This window comes from Anoplopoma fimbria, unplaced genomic scaffold (assembly GCF_027596085.1).
Source record: "Anoplopoma fimbria isolate UVic2021 breed Golden Eagle Sablefish unplaced genomic scaffold, Afim_UVic_2022 Un_contig_9094_pilon_pilon, whole genome shotgun sequence".
Classification (NCBI taxonomy): Eukaryota; Metazoa; Chordata; class Actinopteri; order Perciformes; family Anoplopomatidae; genus Anoplopoma; species Anoplopoma fimbria.
The window spans coordinates 15,735-41,671 of NW_026553770.1; the positions used below are offsets into that span (position 1 = coordinate 15,735).

At 42.0% G+C, this 25,937-nt stretch overlaps 1 protein-coding gene across 1 annotated transcript; it reads left to right on the forward strand.

Annotated features, from left to right (window-relative positions):
* Positions 1-10,147: 10,147 nt before the first annotated feature.
* Positions 10,148-25,934, forward strand: LOC129116808 (sodium/calcium exchanger 1-like; the record flags this gene model as incomplete). Its single annotated transcript, XM_054627513.1, is given in 11 exon segments — positions 10,148-10,226; positions 11,065-12,874; positions 20,977-21,083; positions 23,195-23,215; positions 23,371-23,388; positions 23,780-23,851; positions 24,176-24,288; positions 24,485-24,584; positions 24,679-24,899; positions 24,901-24,957; positions 25,629-25,934. Coding segments are annotated over 10 exon segments (2,805 nt in total), but the record flags the coding sequence as incomplete, so codon positions are not given.
* Positions 25,935-25,937: the final 3 nt, after the last annotated feature.

The window sequence follows — 25,937 nt, forward strand, 5'->3', positions numbered from 1 at the left end:
CAATAGATGTCATGTGTACAGAATGAGCAGCATAACAGAGATACAACACATTCAATGTTTATGACGTGAATGATTCATATAATAATATAATGTTAATAAGTATGTTGTCATCATCGCCTGAAGATAAGAGTCGTTGTGTTTTTGTTACCTTTGAACGAGCTCTTTTAAATGACATATGGAGTCAGTCTCCATGTTTCTACAGAACACAAACACGTTGTGCTGAACTCTGTAGATCTGTCCAGTGGTTTTCATTGAGTTGATCATGAACGTTTGGTTCAATAAGTATAATTGTTCCTTGTCTGTTTCTGACATACTTAATTTCATATTTCTTTGAACCTTGTAACGGATGTTTTTTCTTAACAGGCAGATTTTTTTGCTTTGTTACAACAAGCAGATACAATTTTTTTCAATAAAATCATGTTTCACACATATATGCAAATAGATAATCAAAAAGATGTAGTTTAAGACTTTCTACTTTGTAGAAATGTGATTCCAGTTTATCTAAATGAGATGTGGAATATAAGCCAGTGACATATTTAACCAGAATCAGGAGATTGTTTTACTGACTATTGTACTAATATACTGAGCTAATTATTACATCTTTTATTTTCATTTTTCCTTCTTGAAAGTTGACATTCAGTGACATTTAATGAAACAAAAACCGCTTCAGCTCCTGAACACGAGGTTAAAGAGCTAAATCTCAGGTTTGATTTACGTCCACCTCAGATCAACAGGATCCCTTTTTAAACAGTGGAGACCAATTAAGGACTGAGAGTAACCAGAAAAATAACAATTCCCTTTCAAAAAATGCCATGTGTACTATTTGCTGGAGCAATACAATTCTGTCAACATCTGAATAAAAAATAATTCAAATAATCACCTGATACCAGCTTTGTTTTTTATTTTTAGACTAAAGTTTTCTCGTTAACGGCTTTTGACTCCGGTCTCAGGTGGTAACCGTAACTTGACAAACGGTAGTAGAGCTGCCGGTATTAATGTTGATTAAAGGTGTATAAATATGGTAAAGGTGCTATAGTTGAACAGGTAACTCGTGGTTAGATTAGTTATTATCTTTAACGTTACTAAACCGGATGAGCAGCAGCAGCAGGGCCGTTGAATAAAAACTGCGGTGAAGTCGAACAGTTTTCAGCTGAGTTCAATGAAAACACAGGAAGTCATTGAAATGTTTACTTCCTGTTGGTTACATTTGTAGGCTACCTGTAGTTTCAGACTACGTTTGGATATCATATTTATTTAAACATTTATATAAATAAATATACCTGAAGGTAGTCTCATTTCTAAATCATACAACAGTAAATATTAGAAATTGAAAAACTGACCCAACAGTCCAAACATCACAGATACATAAATAGTTTACACACGGAGGAAAAGCAACACCGCAAGTTTCCATCAGTGACATGGTTCTCTCCTTTAAAGGGTTCTGATGCTTCACATCGTTAATCTATGGACGGAAAACATGTTGACATCAAGGTGGAATCAGGCTTTATCAATGAATATCTTTATTTACAGATACTTAATAAATAACCTTATATATTATTATTATTATTATTATTATTATTATTATTATTATTATTATTATTATTATCAGCCACATCATTGCACAACGTGAGTCCACTAGTAAATCTTACATTTACACAGAAAATAAGAATTTTCTACAAAACGTGGTGTTTGTTGTCTAAACTAAGAGCCAATCAGCTCTTTGAACAAGTATAATCAATAATAAGTAATCAAACAGTAAAGTTGTATTAATTAAGTTAACAGTAAAGCTAACAAAAATAAAATATGATATAATCTGTCCTGAAAAGTTCCCATTATGCCAAATGAAATATAATAAATGTAATGTTTATATTGCACGGTGATATACATAGATATTGATAAAGCACATCAATTAATACTTTGCCAGTTTTTATAATGTGCGGTGCAGCTTCAAAATGTTTAATAATGTCTGTTTAAATGTGACGGCTGTGTTTTCATGTCTTTATGAACTCCTGCCACAAAAATAACTCACAACCTTTTTTTCAGTTTCATTTATTGTGTAGTTTTTAAGCTTGATGCAAAGTGGTTTTAGATGTGGTTCGGTTCTTGTTTTGGTTTTTGGTGTCTTTGCAGTAAACTATTTCACAGTCCACACTGTCCACTCCTCTTATAACAGACAGAAACATACTTTATTTATGCAAACGCAACAAGTAACAGCTGTGACGAGCCCTCCTTTCCACTAGGGCTCTGTGTCCTGTTTGCTGGTTCTTTGTCTTTCAGGTTGTTGATTGCTGCTGATGAGCCACACCTGAGCATCGTAGAGTCCCAGTCATAAAGACTCAGCACCTGAACAGGGGGGCTCTCTCCTCCTGGGGCTTTTCCTTGGCTGACCCAGCTGCTGCTTTGTTGGCTTTGTTTAGTTATTGTGATTTGTTAATAGTATTTGTTAAATAAATGTACCTATTTATTAGATATACACCTGTCTTGTCTCCTTCATGTTGCAGCCTGAGAGCCGGGTTGTAACACAGCTCATACTTTTTTTTTTTTTTTTTTTTTTTTTTTTTTTTTTAGCTGGGCCAAAAAACTGCTGTCTGGATCTTTTTTTTTTTTTTTTACTGGCAGTTGAATTCTTAAAGAGCCTGAAAGAACTCCCCTCAAGGGGGTCCAGCAATACGGCCTTGATCTCCAGCAGCGTGGTGTCGGTATTGGCTCCCGAGGAGGAGGAGGAGGAGGAGCAGCTGGGAGCCGAGCTCTCCTCCTCCCTCCGGAGCTCTGACTGCAGGTGGAAGGCTTCTCGTTTGCAGTCTGAATGCAGTGTGGTGGATCTGATGACAAAGCCTCTGAAACCTCCGACTCACTTTGACCAGCAAGCTTCGCTCCTCTGCTTCAGCTTCAAGGTTTGAGTATCGTAGCCTTTCTTCCCTCGTATCATTCCTCCACAGCATCCTCCCATGGGACCGTCAGCTCAATGATGAAGGCCCGTCGGCAGGAGGCGGACCACAGGACCAGTCTACCTCCCAGATGAAGCATGGTCGTCCTGGGAGCTTTGTCTGGGCGTCGAGACACATGGAGCTGGTGGTGTCTCTGTTGCACTCAAGTTCATCTGAGAAGCACACCTGGTTGCTGCTGTCTGCTGGACACTGGAGACCGGACACTCTCAGGTATGAAGAGACAACAAGAGCTCACAGTCTGTTGGTTCACAGTCTGATCACATTGAAGACAGTAGCTGATGTTCTGAGAGTCGTTGTCCCCCTGAGACGGACCTCCTCACTGACATCAGACCAGGATCTGGTGTTGATCATTTATTGCGTTTATGACACATTCTTCATGACAAATGTGGTGTCAAAGTGTTTAAAGAACATTTTTCAAAATGATCTAGGTTGTCTCAGTTATGCTGAGGTTATTTTTTGACCTTTGAAACACATCATGTTTGATATATTATGAAGATCATTGAAGATGAAGCTTCATTCTGACTCTGTTTCTTCCTCCAGATTTGAACCTGGTGGAGAGCAGTGTCTGAAACCTGGACTGAGGAAGTGTGAGTGTTCACTTTGATTCATGAAATCTCAAATAAAACCATCAGCTGTGGTCGATGATAAACTGCTGCTGTTTTGTGTCTTGTTCTCTCCATCAGATTCCTGTGAACTCACATTAAACACAAACACAGTGAACAGAAAACTCAAACTGCATCGGAGCAGGATCTTTCTTCCAGAACGGACAAAAGGGAAATGGATGTTGTGTGCACATTATAGAGCGACATAGTCAAATTACAGTGTGGACAATGCGCTCTAAAGAGATTGGAAGAGCTGGTGACCGTCCTGGGTGAACAGACAACAACCATCGTCCCATTATTACACATCATTATCAGGTTGTAGACCACGTCGTCGGTTGGCCCTCGTCAAGACCAGCGATGACCTCAGACCTCAGACTGTCTACAAGAAGTGGACGTGGCCACTCGTGACATCACTCACTGGATTGTGAAGCTCACAGGGAGCCCATCTCTACTTATAGTGACCAACCAGGTTTATATAAACTCTGATTATCCAGGTTCAGAGATGTTTCACTGCTCAACACCATCAAAGAAACATGTAGAGGAACAAAATACTAAAAAAAAAAAAAAAAACACCGGAAAGATTGAAGAGGGAAAACGTCCCTCGACCTGGTGTCGGAGGAGATTTGTCTTCCCTTCATGTTGAGTCTGTGTCTGACAAACACGATTCTGTGAAACACACAACACACACACACACACACACACACACACACACACACACACGGTTAAAAATAAAACAGAGGAGGAATGTGAGCGGAGATAATCAGTCAGCAAAGATAAACAGTCACCTCACTGATGGTTTATTATCACAAACTAAACCAGAGGAGAAAACTGCAGCTTCACTCTGAATGTTCGCTTCGTCACAGAAAACCGGACTAAAAAACAAACTGTTAGAAACAGAAATATATGGGTGTTTTTTTTCGACAGATTTGGACCCTCGTGAAGGTGCTGGATAATCAAAAGTTCACAAACAACAACCATCATAGTTGAGACCTTTCCCCCAAAACTAGAAATGTTGACCTGGTGGTAGGAGCGTTGCATCAGACTGATGACGGTTTGTCCTGAAGGGGGCGCTGTACTGTCACATTTACTCAACAACTGAATCAGAGAAGCAAACTCACTCCACTTCATCCGTCTCTTTTCTCTCAGAGCAAAAACTATTAGTTGATTTGAATTCAACATAAAGGCAGAATAATATGAATTCACGTCTTTCATATGAAATGTAAAATATATATTATCAGATTAATGCTTAAAGACCTTCTGCTTCTGTGGTAGTTTTAGTCGTGTCTTTTTTTGTACATTCAAAGCTTCTGTTGAGGTTTGATATTGAATCTTCGGTTGTTTGTTTTCATTATAACGTCTTTAAAAAGAATAACTAATCCTCAATTTGAATAAAGTGACTCTTCAGATGAAATGAGTTAGTCTTCTTTTATTAAACCAACTTTCATATGAGTCAGAGGGTCAGAGTTCAAGGAGCTCTCTTATGACGAGGTAGAATGTCCCAACTCAATGCATAAAGAAAACACGAGATGTGGAACACACTTTAAATAAGTACGTTTCTCACAGAACTCAAGTTAACCCACTTTATGTACACGATGTTACGTTCTTTTAAATATCAGCAACCTGTTTTTTTAAAGCAGTGAAATGTTGTTTTAAAGGCTAAACGCCAACAACAATGGATTCAAGCAGAATATTTCATTTGATAAAAACGCTCTTTATCTCTTTATACGCTCTTATTGGAAATGTTGGGTCTGAAACAATCCTTCACTGATGGACATTAATTCCATATACACTAAAAATACATATAATATTAAAATGGCTGGATTTTAATTAGACACTGCAGACAAACTCTAAACACCCTTGATCGACATGCAAAAAAATTAGCTGTGCAGAATTCGATAGTCAACGTTATGAATGAAGGATTAACCCTTCGGTAGCCTCAGTAAATATACATTAGTTCATTAATAAGTGGTAACATTCTCCCGTTCAGATAGATTATCGTGATATGTATCTATTGATCGGATGGAGGTGATCAGGAGGAAGCTGCTGTTAATGCAGCTGGACCGAAGATGACTCAAAACAGATTCATGTTAAAGGTTATTTTCTGTATAACTTTATTTGAGGTTGGGACAAAATGTATTTCAATAACATTCAATAATATGAATGATATTCTTCAATGAGCTTTCTGTAAACAGCTCCATCAAAACGTTTATCATCAGTACGGTGGCTTCAGAACAACGAATAACAATAAAGATAAGACCAGGAACTGACTGTACCGACCCTGTGTGTGTGTGTGTGTGTGTGTGTGTGTGTGTGTGTGTGTGTGTGTGTGTGTGTGTGTGTGTGTGTGTGTGTGTGTGTGTGTGTGTGTGTGATGGTATTAAACAGCTGGATGACTCATTGGTTTCCTCTCTCTCTCTCTCTCTCTACAGCAGGTTTCTGTCGGCGTCCAGCAGCTGAAGGTGAATATTGTTTCTACTTTGAATGTGTTGAATCACGACAATAAACCTCCTGAGGTTTTTATGATGACAGGTTCTTGGTTCTGTAACTGGACTCTGAGCTGAAGGAGTTTCTGGTGGACCTTCATGATTTCATCTGGTTTCTCCAGAACCCGGCCCGGTGGCTCCGATGACGAGCTTTAAGAATAACTTTATAGAAACAGACGATCTTCTCTCTGATGGTCTGGTTTACTGATGGAGGTCTGTAGAGGATCAGGACTAAACTGAGACTGGATCAGGACCAGATAAAAGTTCCACACTGTCATTATAAAGTTGCAATATATTTACCATTCAGATCATTAATATCTCATCATAACTATCATCTGTATCAGATCTGTATCAGAGAGTGAAGTCTCTCTCTGTGTGATGCTATCAGAGCTTCCAAATAGTGCATGTTAGTGCATGTGAGCGTGCCTTTTAGTGCATGTGAGAGTTCCTTTTAGTGCATGTGAGAGTTCCTTTTAGTGCATGTGAGTGTTCCTTTCAGTGCACATGAGGGTTCCTTTTGGTGCATGTTAGTGCATGTGAGCATGCACCACTGGTAAGCGGTTAGTGGTTACAGTTGATACCGCCGTTCCCACTCAGGTAACCACTGTTAGCACCGTTAGCTGTGAGCGGCTAAGGTGGTGCCATGTTGAGACCCGTGTAGAGGCATTCAATACATCTACTAGTCATTTCAAATTAAGCAGCTCTGAAGATTATAATGCAGTTTGAGGCAAAAACCAAGCAGTTATTTGAATTTAGTATAAATGTGTATTTTATAAAATGGTGTATTTGAATATTTCTGCATACTTGGTTCCCTAATCTGTCTTAATTTGCAATACATTGTGTTTGACTGGAGATCTGAGACTCTTGTGGATCCACTGAGCTCCACTGAGCTCCACTGAGCTCCACTGAGCTCCTGTGTGATGTTAGTCCTCGTATCGTTTCACATAGTGAGCCCGTTGACGTCACCGTATAAAATGAGCAGTAGTGACCTCCAGTAGTGACCTCCAGTAGTGACCTCCAGTAGTGACCTCCATTAGTGACCTCCAGTAGTGACTTCCAGTAGTGAACTCCATTAGTGACCTCCAGTAGTGACCTCCAGTAGTGACTTCCAGTAGTGACCTCCAGTAGTGACCTCCAGTAGTGACCTCCAGTAGTGACCTCCAGTAGTGACCTCCAGTAGTGAACTCCAGTAGTGACCTCCAGTAGTGACCTCCATTAGTGACCTCCAGTAGTGACCTCCAGTAGTGACCTCCAGTAGTGACCTCCAGGAGAACCACAGCCTCATGAAGCTTCACAACCACAAACCAGAGACGGAGAGCTCTCAGAGGACCGACGGCTCGGCTACGTTTATTTACTATGAGAAGGTTTCTGAGCAGTTTACTGTGTGTACTACAGAAGTGATCACCGAATTAGACCTGTTCTGGTCCCTGGGGTTCAGTTCAGGTTTTAGTTTGTATTTGCTGAAGTTCTTCTTGACATTGTTTGAAGGTTTCACCTTTATGTCTGCAACAAGTCGCTGTGGTTCGTCTGCTCATTCTGTCAGATAACAGACATGAACTTGATGTTTATGACAGACTTCCTGTTCCTCCTCAGGACCTCGTGGGGTCTGCAGGTCTCTGGATGTCACCTTCTCTGTGTGGAAAGTCTGCTGTGAAGGTTGCAGGGTTGTCATGTGGGGTTGGGGGGGGGTAACACACTCATCCCAGCATTCCTGCCTGTTGTGGCCCGTCGGCGTCACCAGGCTGCCGTTAGCAGTCTGCCGTTATCTCCCCCACGTGTCGGCGTGGACGAGGAGCTGCTGGAGGGCCCCGGGCCCCGCAGAGCCTTGTATGGCCACGACCGCTGGGAGAGCGACGATAAGCAGCTACGCCTCCATGTTTAGAGCAAAGTCTGTTTCTGTTAAATTTAGAGCCATTATCGGACGCAGCTCTCCCTCCTCAACACTCTCTTCTTCTTCTTCTTCTTCTTCTTCTTCTTCTGCTGCTGCTGCTGCTGCTGCTGCTGCTGCATCAGGACCAGAGGTGAGTACCGGCTCACAGGAGGGACAAAAAGGAGCAGGTCTCACTGAGGTTGTTCATCAGGAGCAGATTTCCATCCAGCTGGAGAGGAGATGATGAGTCTGTGATGGAACAAGAGAGCTGGAAGTGATGTCATCATTCTGTTTAGTAAACTAGTGATACTGTAGTGTTGTAGTAAAACTAGTGATACTGTAGTGTTGTAGTAAACTAGTGATACTGTAGTGTTGTAGTAAACTAGTGATACTGTAGTGTTGTAGTAAACTAGTGATACTGTAGTGTTGTAGTAAAACTAGTGATACTGTAGTGTTGTAGTAAACTAGTGATACTGTAGTGTTGTGTAAAACTAGTGATACTGTGTGTTGTAGTAAAACTAGTGATACTGTAGTGTTGTAGTAAACTAGTGATACTGTAGTGTTGTAGTAATACTGTAGTAATACTGTAGTGTTGTAGTAAATAATACTGTAGTGTTTTTAATATCATTTTCTATATTAGTGCAGAAATATTAATATTCTGTATCGTCACTATTATCAAACATTATTAAACAATACGACAGCAGTTATGTTGAAATGAGTACAGTCTGACCCAGAGTCAGCCCAAAAACATCTACAGTACTTTAACAACATGCAGAAAACATAATACATATCAGAGAGCGACTCACAGAGAGATGGCTGATGGGTAATTTGACACCATACATACACACTCACAGGTCAATTGAAGGGTATCTCACCATGTGGAACACCTTCTATCCTTTAAGGGTCGCCTCCTCTGGACGTGTGGGAGAGTCATCCCACATGTTCCCAAACACTATGTGATAAGTGAGAACGACACAACATATATAACAACATATATAAGCACATATCTACTTTAGACAAGTATCTAAGAGTACAACTTTGACAATTTTAGACCACATGAGAAATCACACTTTTACCAAGTCAAAGTAAGAATTTTGGAGAAAAAGAATAGGAAAAATGCTAACATTGTATTTATTAAATGTCTTTCGCCAAGATGGCTTGCAAAATGATCAGAGGACAACCTTCTAATGGAGAACACATCTCATGTCCTGCCTCACAGTTCCCTCACCACCTGGTGTAAACAGAAACAATAGGGCCTTGTAGCACCAATAATGTCAGAATTTACTGAAAATGTAATCAAATATTTTCAGTTTACCTGACTGAAATTGTAATTCAACCCTTATTCAACTTTTTGTGAGTTCAATATCATTTAATATAAAGAGAAAACTCTTGGTGCCCAAAAACTAAATATGTTATGATAAGAAAAGTGATATGACCGATTTAGAAAGTGTCGGCAGAGAGAGAGACAGAGACAGAGAGAGAGAGAGAGAGAGAGAGAGAGAGACACAGAGATAGAGACAGAGAGACAGAGTTGCAAAAGAGAGAGAGAGAGAGAGAGACAGAGAGACACAGAGTTACAGAGATAGAGAGAGAGACATAGAGAGAGAGACAGAGAGAGAGAGACATATAGAGAGAGAGACATAGAGAGAGAGACAGAGTTAGAGGAGAGAGAGAGACATAGAGAGAGACATAGATAGAGAGAGACATAGAGAGAGAGACATAGAGAGAGAGAGAGAGAGAGACATAGAGAGAGAGACACAGAGAGAGAGGCAGAGAGAGAGAGAGAGAGAGAGAGAGAGATAGAGAGAGTTAGAGAGAGAGAGATAGAGAGAGACACAGAGAGAGAGACAGAGAGAGAGAGAGAGAGAGTTAGAGAGAGGGAGAGACAGAGAGAGAGACAGAGAGGAGGAGACATAGAGAGAGAGAGAGACATAGAGAGAGAGAGACATAGAGAGAGAGAGAGAGAGAGAGAGAGAGAGAGAGAGAGAGAGAGTTAGAGAGAGGGAGAGACAGAGAGAGAGACAGAGAGGAGGAGACATAGAGAGAGAGAGAGACATAGAGAGAGAGACACAGAGAGAGAGGCAGAGAGGAGGAGACTGTTGAACAGACAGCGGTGTGGTGTCTTCGTGGTCACACTGGTGTTATGATCAGAGCGTGTTCCTGTTTCTCGTCTCCACATCATCCGACAGCTTTGTATTGTTCCTCTGCAGAAGAAGTGGACGCTTTATGAACTCGTTTCTGCCTCCAGGATGAAAACTCCTCTCATGTTTGTTTGAGATTCAGTTTTTTTCTTCTGTCAGATACTGAAACTGTTTGAGTGACGGTAGGTTTCTGATTTAGTACTGCAATAGATCAGGTAGTACAGCAGTACATTTGATCTAATACTACACTATGGCAGTATATGAGACGGAATAGTGATGTTATAATATTAATGTGTTTATATTGTCCTTAAAATGAATGTGAGATATAGAAAAAGTAGTTTTTAATTGAAAAATTGTATTTACAATAATTCCCAGTCTGAGCACAATAATATTTGAATGTAAATTAAAGTTAATGATCGTCTCTTATAAAAAATAAAAAATTATAGATTTTAGTTTTATAATAAAGTATCGGTCGCACCAAAATTAAATATAACTTAAATACATGATTTCAACAAGTGTTTATTTGCATTATCACTTAACCTTATTGATGATTATGCATGTCAATTACCACCCGAAGAGTCCAGATTGACTGTGTGGTCTGATAAACATTGTGAACACCCAGAATTATTTAATTTACAAAGAAGCTCTGACAATGAATGACTGGTGTTTACACTTGATTCATAACTTTTATGATTATCAACATCTTCTCTGTTGAACCAAACAGTTCAAGAACTGATCACAACTTCTAGATACTACTTAAAAACTACGCTTGTGTAGTAATTAGTCAGTTATTGTTGATGTTTTGAGAAAGATTGTTGAACACCTTGTGTTACAATCAGCTCATGTGAACACTCACAGCAGTAACAACTACAGTTAGATTCAGAGTCCCAGAGAAGGAAAGGATTTACAGTTTCTCTCTGTGATTCAGCAGAAGTGAGGCAGTTGAGAAGTCGTCCATTCAAACCAGTTTCAAACATGATACGACAGAAAAGCTCTAACGTTTCCTTCTGTGTCTTGCAGGTTTAAGCTCAAGTGTCACCATGAGTAGATCCCGGACCTCGTCACTGTTCTCCACCTATCAGCTGCTTTTCCTGTCGACCATCATCTCAAGTGAACTTCCACATTCGGTGGCCGGAGGCTCCGCTCTGACCTTCACGTCCAACGACACGCTCAGTAACCAAACCAAATGCGGGGAAGGCAGCGTCTGCGTCGAAGGCGTCATCCTGCCGGTGTGGAAGCCAGAAAACCCGGCTTTAACCGACCGAATCGCCAGGGCCACTGTCTACTTTGTGGGGCTGGCGTACATGTTCTTGGGTGTCTCCATCATCGCCGACAGGTTTATGGCGTCCATCGAGGTCATCACCTCCCAGGAGAGACGGATCACCATCAAGAAACCAAATGGCGAGAAGATCACCACGACGGTGCGCATCTGGAATGAGACGGTGTCCAACCTGACCCTGATGGCGCTGGGCTCCTCCGCCCCAGAAATCCTCCTGTCGGTCGTGGAGGTTTGTGGTCACAACTTTAACGCCGGCGAGCTGGGCCCAAACACCATCGTAGGAAGTGCCGCCTTCAACATGTTTGTCATCATTGGCTTTTGTGTGTCAGTCATTCCTGAGGGAGAAACCAGAAAGGTGAAGCACCTCAGGGTGTTCTTCGTCACCGCCATCTGGAGTGTCTTTGCATACATCTGGCTTTATCTGATCCTGGCCGTCTTTTCTCCAGGTGTTGTCGAGATATGGGAGGGTCTGGTCACGCTCTTCTTCTTCCCCATTTGTGTTGGATTCGCTTATGTGGCCGACCGCAGACTCCTCTTCTACAAATACATGCACAAACGATACAGAGCAGGGAAGCAGAAAGGAATGATCATCGAAACAGAGGGAGAACCAGAGCTTCCATCAAAGGTCGACATCGAAATGGATGGGAAAATGCTCAAATCCGGCGGAGAGGACATAGCGTTTGATTTTAAGGAGCTGGATGAGGAAGAGGCCCGCAGAGAGGTGGCCAGGATCCTGAAGGAGCTGAAACAGAAACATCCCGAGAAGGACATGGAGCAGTTGATGGAGCTCGCCAATTACCAAGTTTTAACCCAGCAGCAGAAGAGTCGGGCTTTCTACCGCTGTCAGGCCACCAGGATCATGACGGGAGCCGGAAACATCCTGAAGAAGCATGCCGCCGAGCAAGCCAAGAGAGCCAACCAGCACGATATCTGCACCGAGGTCTCAGTGAACGACTTTTCCTCCAAGGTGTTCTTCGACCCCGGTACCTACCAGTGTCTGGAGAACTGCGGCACTGTAGCGCTGAACGTTGTGCGCCGTGGTGGAGACCTAACGAGCACAGTGTCGGTGGATTACCAGACTGAAGACGGCACCGCAAACGCCGGCTCAGATTACCAGTTCACTAAAGGAACTATCTTGTTCAAACCAGGCGAGACCGAAAAGGAACTCCGCATTGACATAATTGACGATGATATCTTTGAGGAAGACGAGCATTTCCTTGTTCACCTCAGCAATGTGAAGGTCCTATCAGAGGGCGCCAGCTCAAACGAGTGCGAGGCAAACCACGTGGATGCCCTCGCAAGTTTGGGTCTGCCTTGCACGACCACCGTCACCATCTTTGACGACGACCACGCAGGGATCTTTACGTTCGAGGAGCCGGCTGTGACTGTGAGCGAGAGCGTCGGGGTGATGGAGGTGAAGGTGATCCGGACCTCGGGAGCTCGCGGTGTCGTGGTGGTCCCATACAAAACTATTGAGGGGACGGCTAAAGGAGGCGGCGAGGACTTTGAGGACACACATGGAGTCCTGGAGTTCGAGAACGATGAGATCTTGTAAGTACAACATCTACTGTGTCGGTTCCCTGATTTCTCTGCAAGGCATCCTGGGTTTTAGAGTCTTTATGTCAAAAACAACTTTTAAATGTCAAGAGAATGATTTCTGACTGTATTGATAACTAGTTGATGACTAGTGGTTCTTTGTCTGTGAGGTGACGTTTACACAAAGGGTCCTGAGTTAATCAAGTTCATGAATTAGGCAGATGATGGCGGTCAATGTGTCGGAGTAGGTTACACACATGGGCTGATGAGTCCGTTCACACGAAGCTCATGGACGTTTATGTGGGTGGGGCCAAGGCGGACCACAATGTAAGCCATTATACTCTGAATCAACATTTTCAATTCAATTCAAATCAATTCAATTTATTTTGTATAGCCCAAAATCAAATAACAAATATGCCTCAGAGGGGGCTCACCTCCTCTGTCCTTTCCTCTGTCCTTAGACCCTCACCTCCTCTGTCCTTAGACCCTCACCTCCTCTGTCCTTAGACCCCTCATCCTCTGTCCTTGTCCTCCTCTGTCCTTAGACCCTCACATCCTCTGTCCTTATCCTCTGTCCTTAGACCCTCACCTCCTCTGTCCTTAGACCCTCACCTCTGTCCACCTCACATCCTCTGTCCTTACCTCACCTCCCTGTCCACCTCCTCTGTCCTTACACCCTCACATCCTCTGTCCTTAGACCCTCACATCCTCTGTCCTTAGACCCTCACCTCCTCTGTCCTTAGACCTTCACCTCCTCTGTCCTTAGACCTTCACATCCTCTGTCCTTAGACCCTCACATCCTCTGTCCTTAGACCCTCACCTCCTCTGTCCTTAGACCCTCACATCCTCTGTCCTTACACCCTCACCTCCTCTGTCCTTAGACCCTCACATCCTCTGTCCTTAGACCCTCACCTCCTCTGTCCTTAGACCCTCACCTCCTCTGTCCTTAGACCCTCACCTCCTCTGTCCTTACACCCTCACATCCTCTGTCCTTAGACCCTCACCTCCTCTGTCCTTAGACCCTCACATCCTCTGTCCTTAGACCCTCACATCCTCTGTCCTTAGACCCTCACCTCCTCTGTCCTTAGACCCTCACCTCCTCTGTCCTTAGACCCTCACCTCCTCTGTCCTTAGACCGTTGCTTGACATTGCTTGTTAAAGTCTAGTGGACATTCAGACGACTGGAACACTTGTTTGTCCACTTGTTTTTTTTACATTGGCATGTGCCTCGACATGTCCACCAACCAGCCCTCCAGCCAAAGAAACTGTTTTCAGTGGCTGATTTTCCAAAACCGCAGAATGTATTAAACAACAAAGCTCAAATGGGCATAACAATGTGCAACAAGATGCATGTTCATTACTGTGCAGTTAAAGTTGTAAATATCATGGTTACAGTTTGCTAAATTTCGACAAATGTGCTACACAAATCCCCCTTTCCACTTTACTACATAAAGGACACAAAACTTCCTGCACTGGTACTCAGTAAATGATGTGCTGCAGAATCGTCCAATAGGAACATCATTCTGAGGGAGAATGCTGTAAGTTACTGTGTTAGTCGTCATTAAGCGCCCACTATGCAAACCTTAGTGGTTCATGTTTTTACCTGTTATCCATCTTTAAAGGTATTTTCAATATTCTTCAATATTACAAATGTCAACGACATCTTTTAAAGATAAAACCAACGTCCAGTGTTCTCAGTTTAAATGTTAGTTTATCACTCTTGGCCGACTGCCAACATGTTTCTGATCACGTAAATACCTCTGAAGAACTCTGACAGTACTGATTGATCCTCAGACTCTAAATTTATAGTGTGTAAGTACATTTTTGTATTGCAGCTCTTAAACTTTACCAAGTATTTTTCTTGCTCTTGCATGTTTTCGGGAAACAAGTAGTTGTTCAAGTTCTTTGTTGTTTGAGTGAAATAGAGTATAAATGTGGTCAAAATCTGGTTTAAATCAGGAACTTTGGAATCAAAGAATCATGGAAAAGTCTGAATCTGAAGAGGTGTTTTCTTCACGTGTTCTAGTAAATCAGCAGCAGTTGTATGATAGTTGGTATTGAACAGGGATTTCTTTCAGAAGCTCCTCCTGCACACGATCATGTGACTCAGCCTCAGGTTAACATGGCTCACCCAGCGGCTGCAGGCAGACTCTTTCCATGTCTGCGGGCAGCAGGAATGTAATGACAACATTTTTTATTTCCAGAGCATAAACACGGCCGCTGGCTGTGAAGGCGACGGGAAATGAAATGGAAAAGGTGCCACGCTCCTTCGTTGTTTTACTTTATTAATGATGACGCTGCCCTGCATTTACCCTGCTGGGAGAGCCTTATATAGACCCATCAGGATACAGTTAGATACAGGACTCAGTCATCAGCTGACAGACGTCTGTTTAGTGGAGATTTATTTGCATCTTAAAGGGACTGTAGAGGTGCAACAGATCATAAAACTCACGGTTCCGATCAGAGTGATGGATCAGATCAGAGTCACAGATTGGATCAACGCAAAAGAAAGAATGGAGCAAATATATAAATATTGTCAGATACAGATCCCTTTGTTGTGGTCTACAAGGATCCAGATAACTTAGTTAGGTTTAGACAACTAAACTACTTAGTTAGGTTTAGACAACTAAACTACTTAGTTAGGTTTAGACAACTAAACTACTTAGTTAGGTTTAGACAACTAAACTACTTAGTTAGGTTTAGACAACTAAACTACTTAGTTAGGTTTAGACAACTAAACTACTTAGTTAGGTTAAGACTACAAAACTACTTAGTTAGGTTTAGACAACTAAACTACTTAGTTAGGTTAAGACTACAAAACTACTTAGTTAGGTTAAGACTACACAACTACTTAGTTAGGTTTAGACAACTAAACTACTTAGTTAGGTTAAGACTACAAAACTACTTAGTTAGGTTTAGACAACTAAACTACTTAGTTAAGTTTAGACAACTAAACTACTTAGTTAGGTTTAGACAACTAAACTACTTAGTTAGGTTAAGACTACAAAACAACTTAGTTAGGTTAAGACTACAAAACTACTTAGTTAGGTTTAGACAACTAAACTACTTAGTTAAGTTTAGACAACTAAACTACTTAGTTAGGTTTAGACAACTAAACTACTTAGTTAGGTTTAGACAACTAAACTACTTAGTTAGGTTTAGACAACTAAACTACTTAGTTAGGTTAAGACTACAAAACTACTTAGTTAGGTTAAGACAAAAAAATACTTAGTTAGGTTTAGACAACTAAACTACTTAGTTAGGTTTACGAAAAGATTGTTGTTTGGGTTAAAATAACTACAGAAGGGCGTTACTGACCATAGACTAGTAAATGTAGTCATTGTGATGTCAGCCACTGGTTTCTGGAGTGCAGGTTAGAAAGAGTTTGGCAATTTCGCCATTGCCATCTTGGAATACGGTCATTGGCATCCTGGTTTTCATGAACCAGTGAACAGGAATTTACCATATATGGACTGAGGAGGAGTGACGTAGAGACGCCGTATACGTCTCTGGTGTGGACCTGTCAATCAGTGTGTAGCCCCGCCCTAAAGCATCCCCTGCTTTATGGTCTGTTTGACTCTAAATGGAGCATCATTTACTAAATGAACATCATGCTGTATTGAAGAAGACTTGAAACTAGAGATTGAGACCATAAACTCATGTTTACAATGTTTACTGAGGGAATAAATCAAGAGAGAAGTAGAGTCATTTTCTCATAGACTTCTATACAACCAGAGGAGTCGCCCCCTGGTGGACAGGAGAGAGAATGCAGCTTTAACACAGGAAGCAATGGCTTCACCACAGTTCTCCACCTGTTAGTGAAGTACAGAAGTTACTTGTACAATAAACATTGACTTCTCTTGTCACATGAGGAGCAAACACGCACAGAGTTTGATGTAGTGGGATTTATACTTTCTTGTTAAGGATAACATCAATAACATGAAAGAATTCCGTGGTACTTCCACTTATTACAGCGCTTTATTTTTCATAGGTATAACTAGGAATGCTGGATGACTGATGTGAGGTGTTGGATGTGAAGGGTTAATGTGAGCATGTGCAGTAGGAGATGTGAAGCTTTAAAAAGTCTGTTTGTTTCATTCACATTACAGCCTTAAGCCGAGCGTTGGAGGTCTCTGGTTGTGAACAGAGCTGCTCTGTGTGACAGGAGCTTCACACTGCTGCTGTTTATGTGGTCAGGTTACAGCTTCCAGTTAACTAACATCCATCACATGTGATTACTGCAGGTGTTACCTTAAAGAAATCAGCTGCGTTTTTTAATGCGAAAACTTTTCTTCAGCGGTTTGCAACACTTTTGTGGTTGAGTATGAAATAATCTGACACAAAACGAGTGTTTTAAGATTCAACATATTATGATTCGTCAAATTCAGTTCCTTCATTTTCTTATTTATTTAACATTGTGGCTATTTTTCACAAGAAACGTTTAAATAGACAATTAGAGAAGTAAAGTAAATCAACTTATTTTAGCATTGTGTTCCTGGCAAAGAAATAAAAAAGGTTTTCGGGGGTTAAAGGGAAATTTTAACATCAGTTTTTTATTGATTGATTATCTCTGTATAATACTACATGTTACTCCAGAGTAAACAGAGCTCAGAGAAAATAGAAAGACGCTCATAGAGAATGTTTCCAGCTGGCTCACGTGTTAGCGGTCAGCTTAGCTCACCATCGAGCTTTGAGCAAACTGTTTCAAACAGACGATGAACTTCACTGTGAGTCATCGTTCCAGTTTCACAATTTCTATAGTTTGATCCATAATCACAGAGCAACTTCTTCTAGTTTCACTTATTATTAATTCAAAAATACTTTTCTCCGCCCGATTATCAGTTATCTTTGTTGGCAGAACGATGGAGAGAAAAAGAAAGATACAGAGCCGACCCACGAGGTGCAGAGGCTTAAAGCTTATTGAAACATGACAGAGTTTAATATCCACCACCAACTCTCTGAAGATGCTGAGTGTCTCTATCAGAGCTGGCCTTTGTGAGTGGGACTGCTTTTACATTGAGAACCCATTTTGCACCAAATGTCTCCATAATAGCTTATTTAAATACCTGATCGTTTCACAGGAGCAGCGAGACGCTCAGTTAAAGGAGCATTTCTCCCTTGAGGATTGCATGTTTCTTTTGTCGTATTTGTGTTTAGCTTCTGCAAAAAAACTCTAGATTGTGAATTCAACCCTCAAAGTTTGTCAATGTGTTTCTAGTGAGTCCTCCAACTTCCAAGTGACTGACTAAATGAGTAGAGTACTCCTTTAATTCCTTTTTAGCTTATGTTTCTTTCTTTTTTCCATTTTTGGGGGTTGAAGTGGTCGTTGGATGTTTGTTGACCGGCTGCGGTCGTCTTTATTCTTTGGAGTGTGCGAGTGGATCTCCAGCTCGGTGTCTCACATGTCTTTTGTCGTGCTGCCGGTGTGTTGGCCAGATAAACATCACGCAGCTCTCTTCCTTATTAGGGCAGCCTGTGTTGAGCAGCAGCAGGATCCTGCTCATCGTCCAGCTCTCGGCCCATAAAGCAGACAGATGAGTGCAGCCGGCTCCTCTCAGAGTCGACCACAGGGGAGGTCGTCGCCGGCCGCACCTCTACCTCACCATGCTCTTTATGTCAACCTGTCTGAGATAGTAAACTGCAGACTTACGGTTGTACTCTTGCTCCAACAATCAGTGTTTTTATGTTAACAGCTCACTCATTAGTAAAGTGTCGCTTTTAGCAACTTGTTTTGGTTTTCTGGTACATTTTGAAGTTCCAATTCCCCTCAGTCATTTATTTTCATTTGGATTTGAATACTTTTTATTGTCTTTTATTTTTTCTTATTTCTTCCAATGATGCAGCATATGTACGAGTTGGCAGATAAGTTTGTTAACCGTGTAAATAAAAACACTGTTATCACAGAAAGTAAAGTAAAACAGGTTTTATCTCTTAGAGCGTCATATTTTAGGAGCATAATGAAACATATGGTGTTAGTTTGTCCAGCACTCTGTGGCCTGAAAAGAACACCTCATACTGAATAAGTACTCTGAACATTTAGCAGCCCGTTATACTGAGAGAACACAAATAACACTGGAACATGAATCTTCATCTCTTTATATCATCTCTCAGTCAGCTTGTCTGATATCTTCAGCTTTAATAAAATGTTTGACCATCAATAACTTCACTTTAGCATTAAACACGAAACATAAATCCACTTTAAATGTAATTATTAGAATAATAAAAAGGTCAAACATACTGATTGTATAGTTGGTTTTTTATATGTGTCATAAATTTAACTTTGAAAAGATATAAAAAAACAATCTTCTGCTCTTTTATTTTAAGAACTTGGTGTAAACAAACATTCAAATCTCAAATGTAATTGATTGCTGTATAAGAAATCAATCTATAAATAAAACTTAACTGCAGGACTTTTCCTTTCACACTCCGTCAGGATACAGACTGTAGATCACAGAGGGCAAACCTCCAAACCATCAATCTGCTCATATTAAATAAACATGGAAATGCATGAAGGCGGTTTTGTCTTTCCACGCCGCCGGGGCCTATACACACTCAGTCACACACACACACACACACACACACACACACACACACACACACACACACACACACACACACACACACACACACACACACACACACACACACTGTCCAATCAGGGCTCTGGTAGCCTGCGGCCCTGTGAAGCCTCCAAACAAACCCTCTAACTGTGTCAGCTGGTTTCTTCATGTTGGGTCACTGAATCATTTAGGACCTCAAGTCAAACTGGTCTAAACTGGAAGCAAATCACTTATCTTTAATCGAATCAGCATCTAGGTTTCATCTAATTGATCACAAAGTTTCAAACATAAAATTATGTCAATCCTTTCAGACATTGACAGAAGAGTTGAGCAGCAAAGAACTATTGCCATTGTACATTTCTGCAAACCATGGAAACGTTGAATGACAATGCTTTTTCTATTCTGTCAGAGAACGTTAAGTAGTATCTTAAGTTCAATTCAATTCAATTCAATTCAGTTTATTTTGTAGAGCCCAAAATCACAAATTACAAATTAGCCTCAGAGGCTTTACAATCTGTACACATGCGACATCCTCTGTCCTTCCCTCACATCCTCTGTCCTTACACCCTCACATCCTCTGTCCTTACACCCTCACCTCCTCTGTCCTTAGACCCTCACATCCTCTGTCCTTACACCCTCACATCCTCTGTCCTTAGACCCTCACATCCTCTGTCCTTAGACCCTCACATCCTCTGTCCTTACACCCTCACATCCTCTGTCCTTAGACCCTCACATCCTCTGTCCTTACACCCTCACATCCTCTGTCCTTAAGGTTGACCTTCTGTTTACACCCTCACATTCTGTCCTTACGTTGTCACATCGTTGTCGTTACACCGTTACATTCTGTCGTTACACCTCACATCCTCGTTGTCTGTCGTTAGTTCACATTCGTCCTTACGACGTTCACATCGTTGTTACATTGTAGCGTTACGTTGGCACGTTGTGACCGTTAATTTGGCGTTACGTTGTAGCGTTACGTTGTAGCGTTAGGTTGTAGCGTTACGTTGTAGCGTTACGTTGTTAGCGTTACGTTGTAGCGTTACGTTGTAGCGTTACATTGTAGCGTTACGTTGTTACGTTGTTACGTTGTTACGTTGTTACGTTGTTACGTTACGTTGTTACGTTACGTTGTTACATTTGTTACGTTACGTTGTTACATTTTTACGTTGTTACGTTGTTACGTTGTTACGTTGTTACGTTGTTTACGCGTTGTTACATTTTTACGTTGTTACATTGTTACGTTGTTACGTTACGTTACGCTGTTACGTTGTTACATTTTACGTTGTTACGTTGTTACGTTGTTACGTTGTTACGCTGTTACGTTGTTACGTTGTTACATTGTTACGTTGTTACGTTGTTACGTTGTTACGTTGTTACGCTGTTACGTTGTTACGCTGTTACGTTGTTACGTTTCTGTAAATGTTGTTCCGCGGCTGTTTCCCTGCAGCTTCTAACTCTACGTCTCTGGTATCTTTCGTCACCATGTTTTCCTCATTACGCCTAAACGGTCTGCAAACTTCTCCTTCTGCAACCTTTCTGTGTTTTTTTCTGTTTCAGCAAAACTATTCAGATCAATATAATTGATGATGAAGAATATGAGAAAAACAAGAACTTCTTCCTAGAGATGGGAGAGCCTCAGCTGCTGGAGATGAGTGAGAGGAAAGGTGGGGGTGTCGCCTTCCCATGCTGTAACCCCCGCCCACATCACTAATGACCTTTAACCTCTGTTAATTCAAGCTCACCTCAAGACCTCGCAGGAAAAACATCAGCAATCAATCTATTGTAGATATAAGAAGAAGTGTTTTGGGTTAATTGCCTCTTCAGTTAGGTGTTACCATGATGGAAATACCAATATTTTTCATTGTGACTTTAACCTCCTCCCTGCTGGCCACATGAGGTGAGCTCATCCCTGTTGCCATGGTGTTGCAACGGTGACTCAGACACCATGACGACGGAGTCCTGTCAGATGGCATCTGTCGGCCTCTATGAGTGTGTTTGAATGTGTGTTGGTGAACTAACGCATGACCCTGACCTCCCCTCCCACTGTACTCTGTCGTCCACAGGAAGACCATAGCAGTTAGAGTAATTGACCATGATGAGTACGATAAGCAGGCCAGCTTCTACATAGAGCTGCTGGAGCCGTGTTGGAACCAGAGGAGATGGACAGGTGTGAAGAGACACCTCTGACCTTTCCTTCATCTACCTTGAAGCACTCTTTTCCTGCTTTTGTTCGGTTTGCTCCTGCTGCTGTCGCTGTGCTGCCTCCTCCTTCCACCACCCAACCTAAACGTTATCAGCCGATTGAATGGGCCTCATCGGTGGTCATCGTTACTGTCGTTCTAATGCCTCAGACGGGCCAAACTGCAGCTATGTTGAAGAAGTCAAACTTTACTTTGTGAATTAAAACAAAACAATTTACGGCAACAAAACTCCTCTGTTAGGTTTAAAGAAAGATCCTGGTTTGGGTTCAAATAAGTACGTTTGTTAAATAACTTGGCATTAGTTTAGAACATAAGTCATGTAACAACAGTAAGTTAAAGTAAGTTGTCTTTTGGTTTCACATGGGACACTGACAGCCCACCCGTCCTCCTCCACCTCAACTTGGGACTGACCAGGAGATGGACTGGCTGAGAATAGTTGTTTAAGGTGTCGGTAGGTAAGAACTAGTTAGAATAGTTAGGACATGGTGGGACTAATTAGGGCAGGTTAAAACAGGTTTGGACTGGTTTCGTGATAGGGGCTAGTCTGGAGTAGTTGGGGACAAGTGAAACGGGCTTGGAAAGGTTAGGAATGAGTAGAACATGTTGGGACTGGCTAGGACAGGATGGGGTACTTTATTCTGGTCGGTACTTGGTGGGACACTTTATGATTGTGCAGTTTTGGACAAGTTAGGACTAGTTAGAACTGGTGTGGAGAGGTTAGAAATAAGGGTGAATGCATGGACTGGTTGGATCGGATGGGTAAGGGGAACGCTATAATGGTCTAGGACATACTGGGACAGGTAGGGACAGGATGGGGTGCTTTCCACTGGTTGGGGCATTGTTGGACACTTGAGGACAGCTCTGGAGGGACTGGGACTGTCGGGTTAGGACAGGATGGGGTGCTTTCCACTGTTAGTTAATCATGGGCAAGACAGGTCTGGACAAGGTTAGACCTGTGGGGACTGGTTACCACAGAATGAAACTGACAAGACCAGAGAACGACTGGACATGTTTGGACACGTTACAACAGGTTCAGACATTTTAGGACAGAAGAGGACGGCTTTTGACTGGCTGGGACATGGTGGGACAGTTTAGGACAGGTCTGAAGAGGTTTGAATATGTTAGGACAGTTTGGACAGGTGTGCTTGTGGTCTGTTTGTCCCTGTCCCAGTAAACCTGCCTGTGTGTGCCTTCATTTAAACACTAAACATAATCCATGATTAACTACTTTGACAGAAACAGCAAACGTTTGAACACAGATGTCTTTTCATGTTTGTTTCCTGAGTCACTTCATGATCATCAGAGTGAAGTTCTTTTTACTTGATACCTTCATCTGGATTTGAACACAGTCCTGTTATTGTATTCTCAGTCAGATCAGGACCGAGTCATCTTCATCTGCAAATGACTCGTTTTCTAGAGTGATGATAAAAAATGTTGATATAGCAACCAAACTAAACTCTGCATCTTCAGAAGATCTGGGCTCCTCTTTTTTAACTTCTTGTTTCTTTTTATCTGTTATGTTTTTCTGCTTCTTTTTTCTGTCTGATTTCATCTCCTCTGTTTCTTCTCTTCAGCTGTGTTGCTTCAGGAAGTCGGTAAGCTGCTCTAATGTTTCCTTTTCCGTCCTGCTGTTTGTCTCATTCATGATATCTCTGAAATACAGTTTGGTTCATTTTAGAATTAAAATGAAAACTGGCTGTAATATCAGAACTAATTTGGACTTCTTGTTTCATATGTTCTATCCTTTCAGGTGGATTCGTCAAAACAGGTGGGTGAACACAAACACGTTCTCTACATTATCTCATCAGTAGAGACATAATACTGGAACATTTCTTGTGAACCTGAGTTCATTTGTCCTGTTTCACTCCTGAGCAGACAAACAGCTGTGTGGTCAGACACCTCCCCACGTGGAAATGTGTTATTGTCCACAATAGGACAATAACAGAGTGAAACACTTTAATGTCCATGGCAGTCACACAGCATTTTGTGAAATAGTCACGAAATGCAATCTATTGGTTTTCATCCATCCAATCAAAAACCAACCTCAACAGATTTATTTATTTAGATTTTTGGTTGTGGTTGTGGTTGTTCTGAATGGAGATGTGACTTTCTCTGGTTGAGGTTCCGTTTTTGACTCGAGTTTCTGGTTTCCTGTTCAGGCAGAGACGTCTACAGGAAGGTCCAGGGACGAGACCACCCGCCCCCTCCGCCATTATCAACATCGCAGGTACGTCCGTCTGTTTGTCCACCCATCAGTCTATCTTCATTCATTCACCTCAAATTCATCTGTCCTTCCATCCATCAATCGATCTGTCTATCAGTCTCTATTCATCCAATGACTCTTTAAGACATATAATGCTTTGATGTTTTTATTACATACTATACTATAACAATTTCATGACATTTTTATGACATTAATATGGCATACTTATACCATCCAACATCCACCCTCTCCTTCTCTCTCCTTGTCTTTATCCTTCTTTCGTTCTTCTCACTCCTTCTTTCTCTCTCTTTCTCTCTCATCTCTCTCTCTGTCTCTCAGATGAGGGGGTGAGGAGGTTTTGACCAAAGGGAGGAGGAGGAGAGGAGGATAGCAGAGATGGGTCGGCCAATGCTGGGAGAGCACATCAAAATGGAGGTGGTCATAGAGGAGTCGTACGAGTTCAAGGTGGGAACAGTTTCTGTTTAACTGATGTCATAATTCAAGTATCCAAATGAACACATGCGGTCAGATCTTTAGATAGGTGACCAATCTGATGGGATCTTTTGAACAAAGAGGAACACTTGTTTCTGGGCCTCTCTATATGTCATTGTTTGACCTTGGTGATTCACTGTGTAGCTTCCTTTGATCTGCTGTCTTTCAGAGCACCGTGGATAAACTCCTTAAGAAGACCAACCTGGCCCTGGTGATCGGGACTAACAGCTGGAGAGAGCAGTTTGTGGAGGCCATCACAGTCAGCTCTGGTAAGAACTTGACCTGAGACAATCTAATATAACCTGCCCAAGCTTTATACAGTATGTGAATCAGTGTTGACTCCTGGCTCTGCCTCCCTCTCAGGTGATGATGACGATGATGAATGTGGCGAGGGAGAAGCTGCCCTCCTGTTTGACTACGTCATGCACTTCCTCACCGTCTTCTGGAAGCTTCTGTTTGCCTTAGTTCCTCCCACAGACTATTTGAACGGCTGGGCCTGCTTCGTCGTGTCCATCTCCGTCATGGAATTCTGGACGGCATTCATCGGTGACCTGGCGTCGCATTTCGGCTGCACCGTCGGCCTAAAAAGACTCCGTCACCGCTGTGGTGTTCGTAGCTTTGGGCACATCTGTACCAGGTCTGATTCACTTCCAATTACAGTACAATACTTTGAATTCATTTGGCTGATGCTGTTGTCTAAAGTGTCTTCAAAAGATTTGTAAAAATGGTAAAGAGTCTGCCAAGCATAAACTTAACCTGGCACAAGATCTAAACTCAACACCCAGCATCACAGGTGTGTACAGGTGTGATTAGTTTGACATGACATTCAGCCACCACTAGATGGCAGTGAAAGCAGGATTGGTAATCTGGGTTTGTTTACTCTCTTCAGGGGAAGTCTACTTTCGCTTCCATAAAGCAGTTTGACTTGTGAGACAGATTAACAGAAATCGCTGTAACATGTTGAGATATGATTTTGATATCCTGACTTTTTAGTCCCTAGTATGGGTCAAACACAAAAAAAAAAAAAAAAAAAAAAAATCTTACATTTTCAATAATTCAAGGATTGTGTCATTTCACTGCCTGGTAAACAGCCACTTCTTTAAACCCACACCTCCAGTTTGTAACAAAAACTTTATTTTAGAAATCTCCAAGCCCAAGCTTATTTAGCCCTCAGTGGCACAGAAGACATTAGACAACTGTTTTCACAGGCTGAGGAGGACTAACCAGGGACCAGTAAACTCTTTCCTGCTAATCATTCTGCAGTTAAAGACTTGATGGATCTCAAACACAGCACTTCCTCTCTCCTCAGACACCTTTGCAGTAAGGTGGCAGCTATCCAGGACCACGCCGACGCCTCAATCGGCAACGTGACAGGAAGTAACGCTGTCAATGTCTTCCTGGGTATTGGCGTGGCCTGGTCCATCGCTGCTGTCTACCACTACTCCAAGGGCCAGGAGTTCAAGGTTGACCCGGGCACCTTCGCTTTCTCCGTCACACTCTTCACCATCTTTGCCTTCATCTGCATCGGCGTCCTCATCTACCGCCGCCGGCCCGAGATCGGCGGGGAGCTCGGTGGACCCAGAATCCCCAAGATCCTTACCACCTGCCTGTTCTTCAGCCTG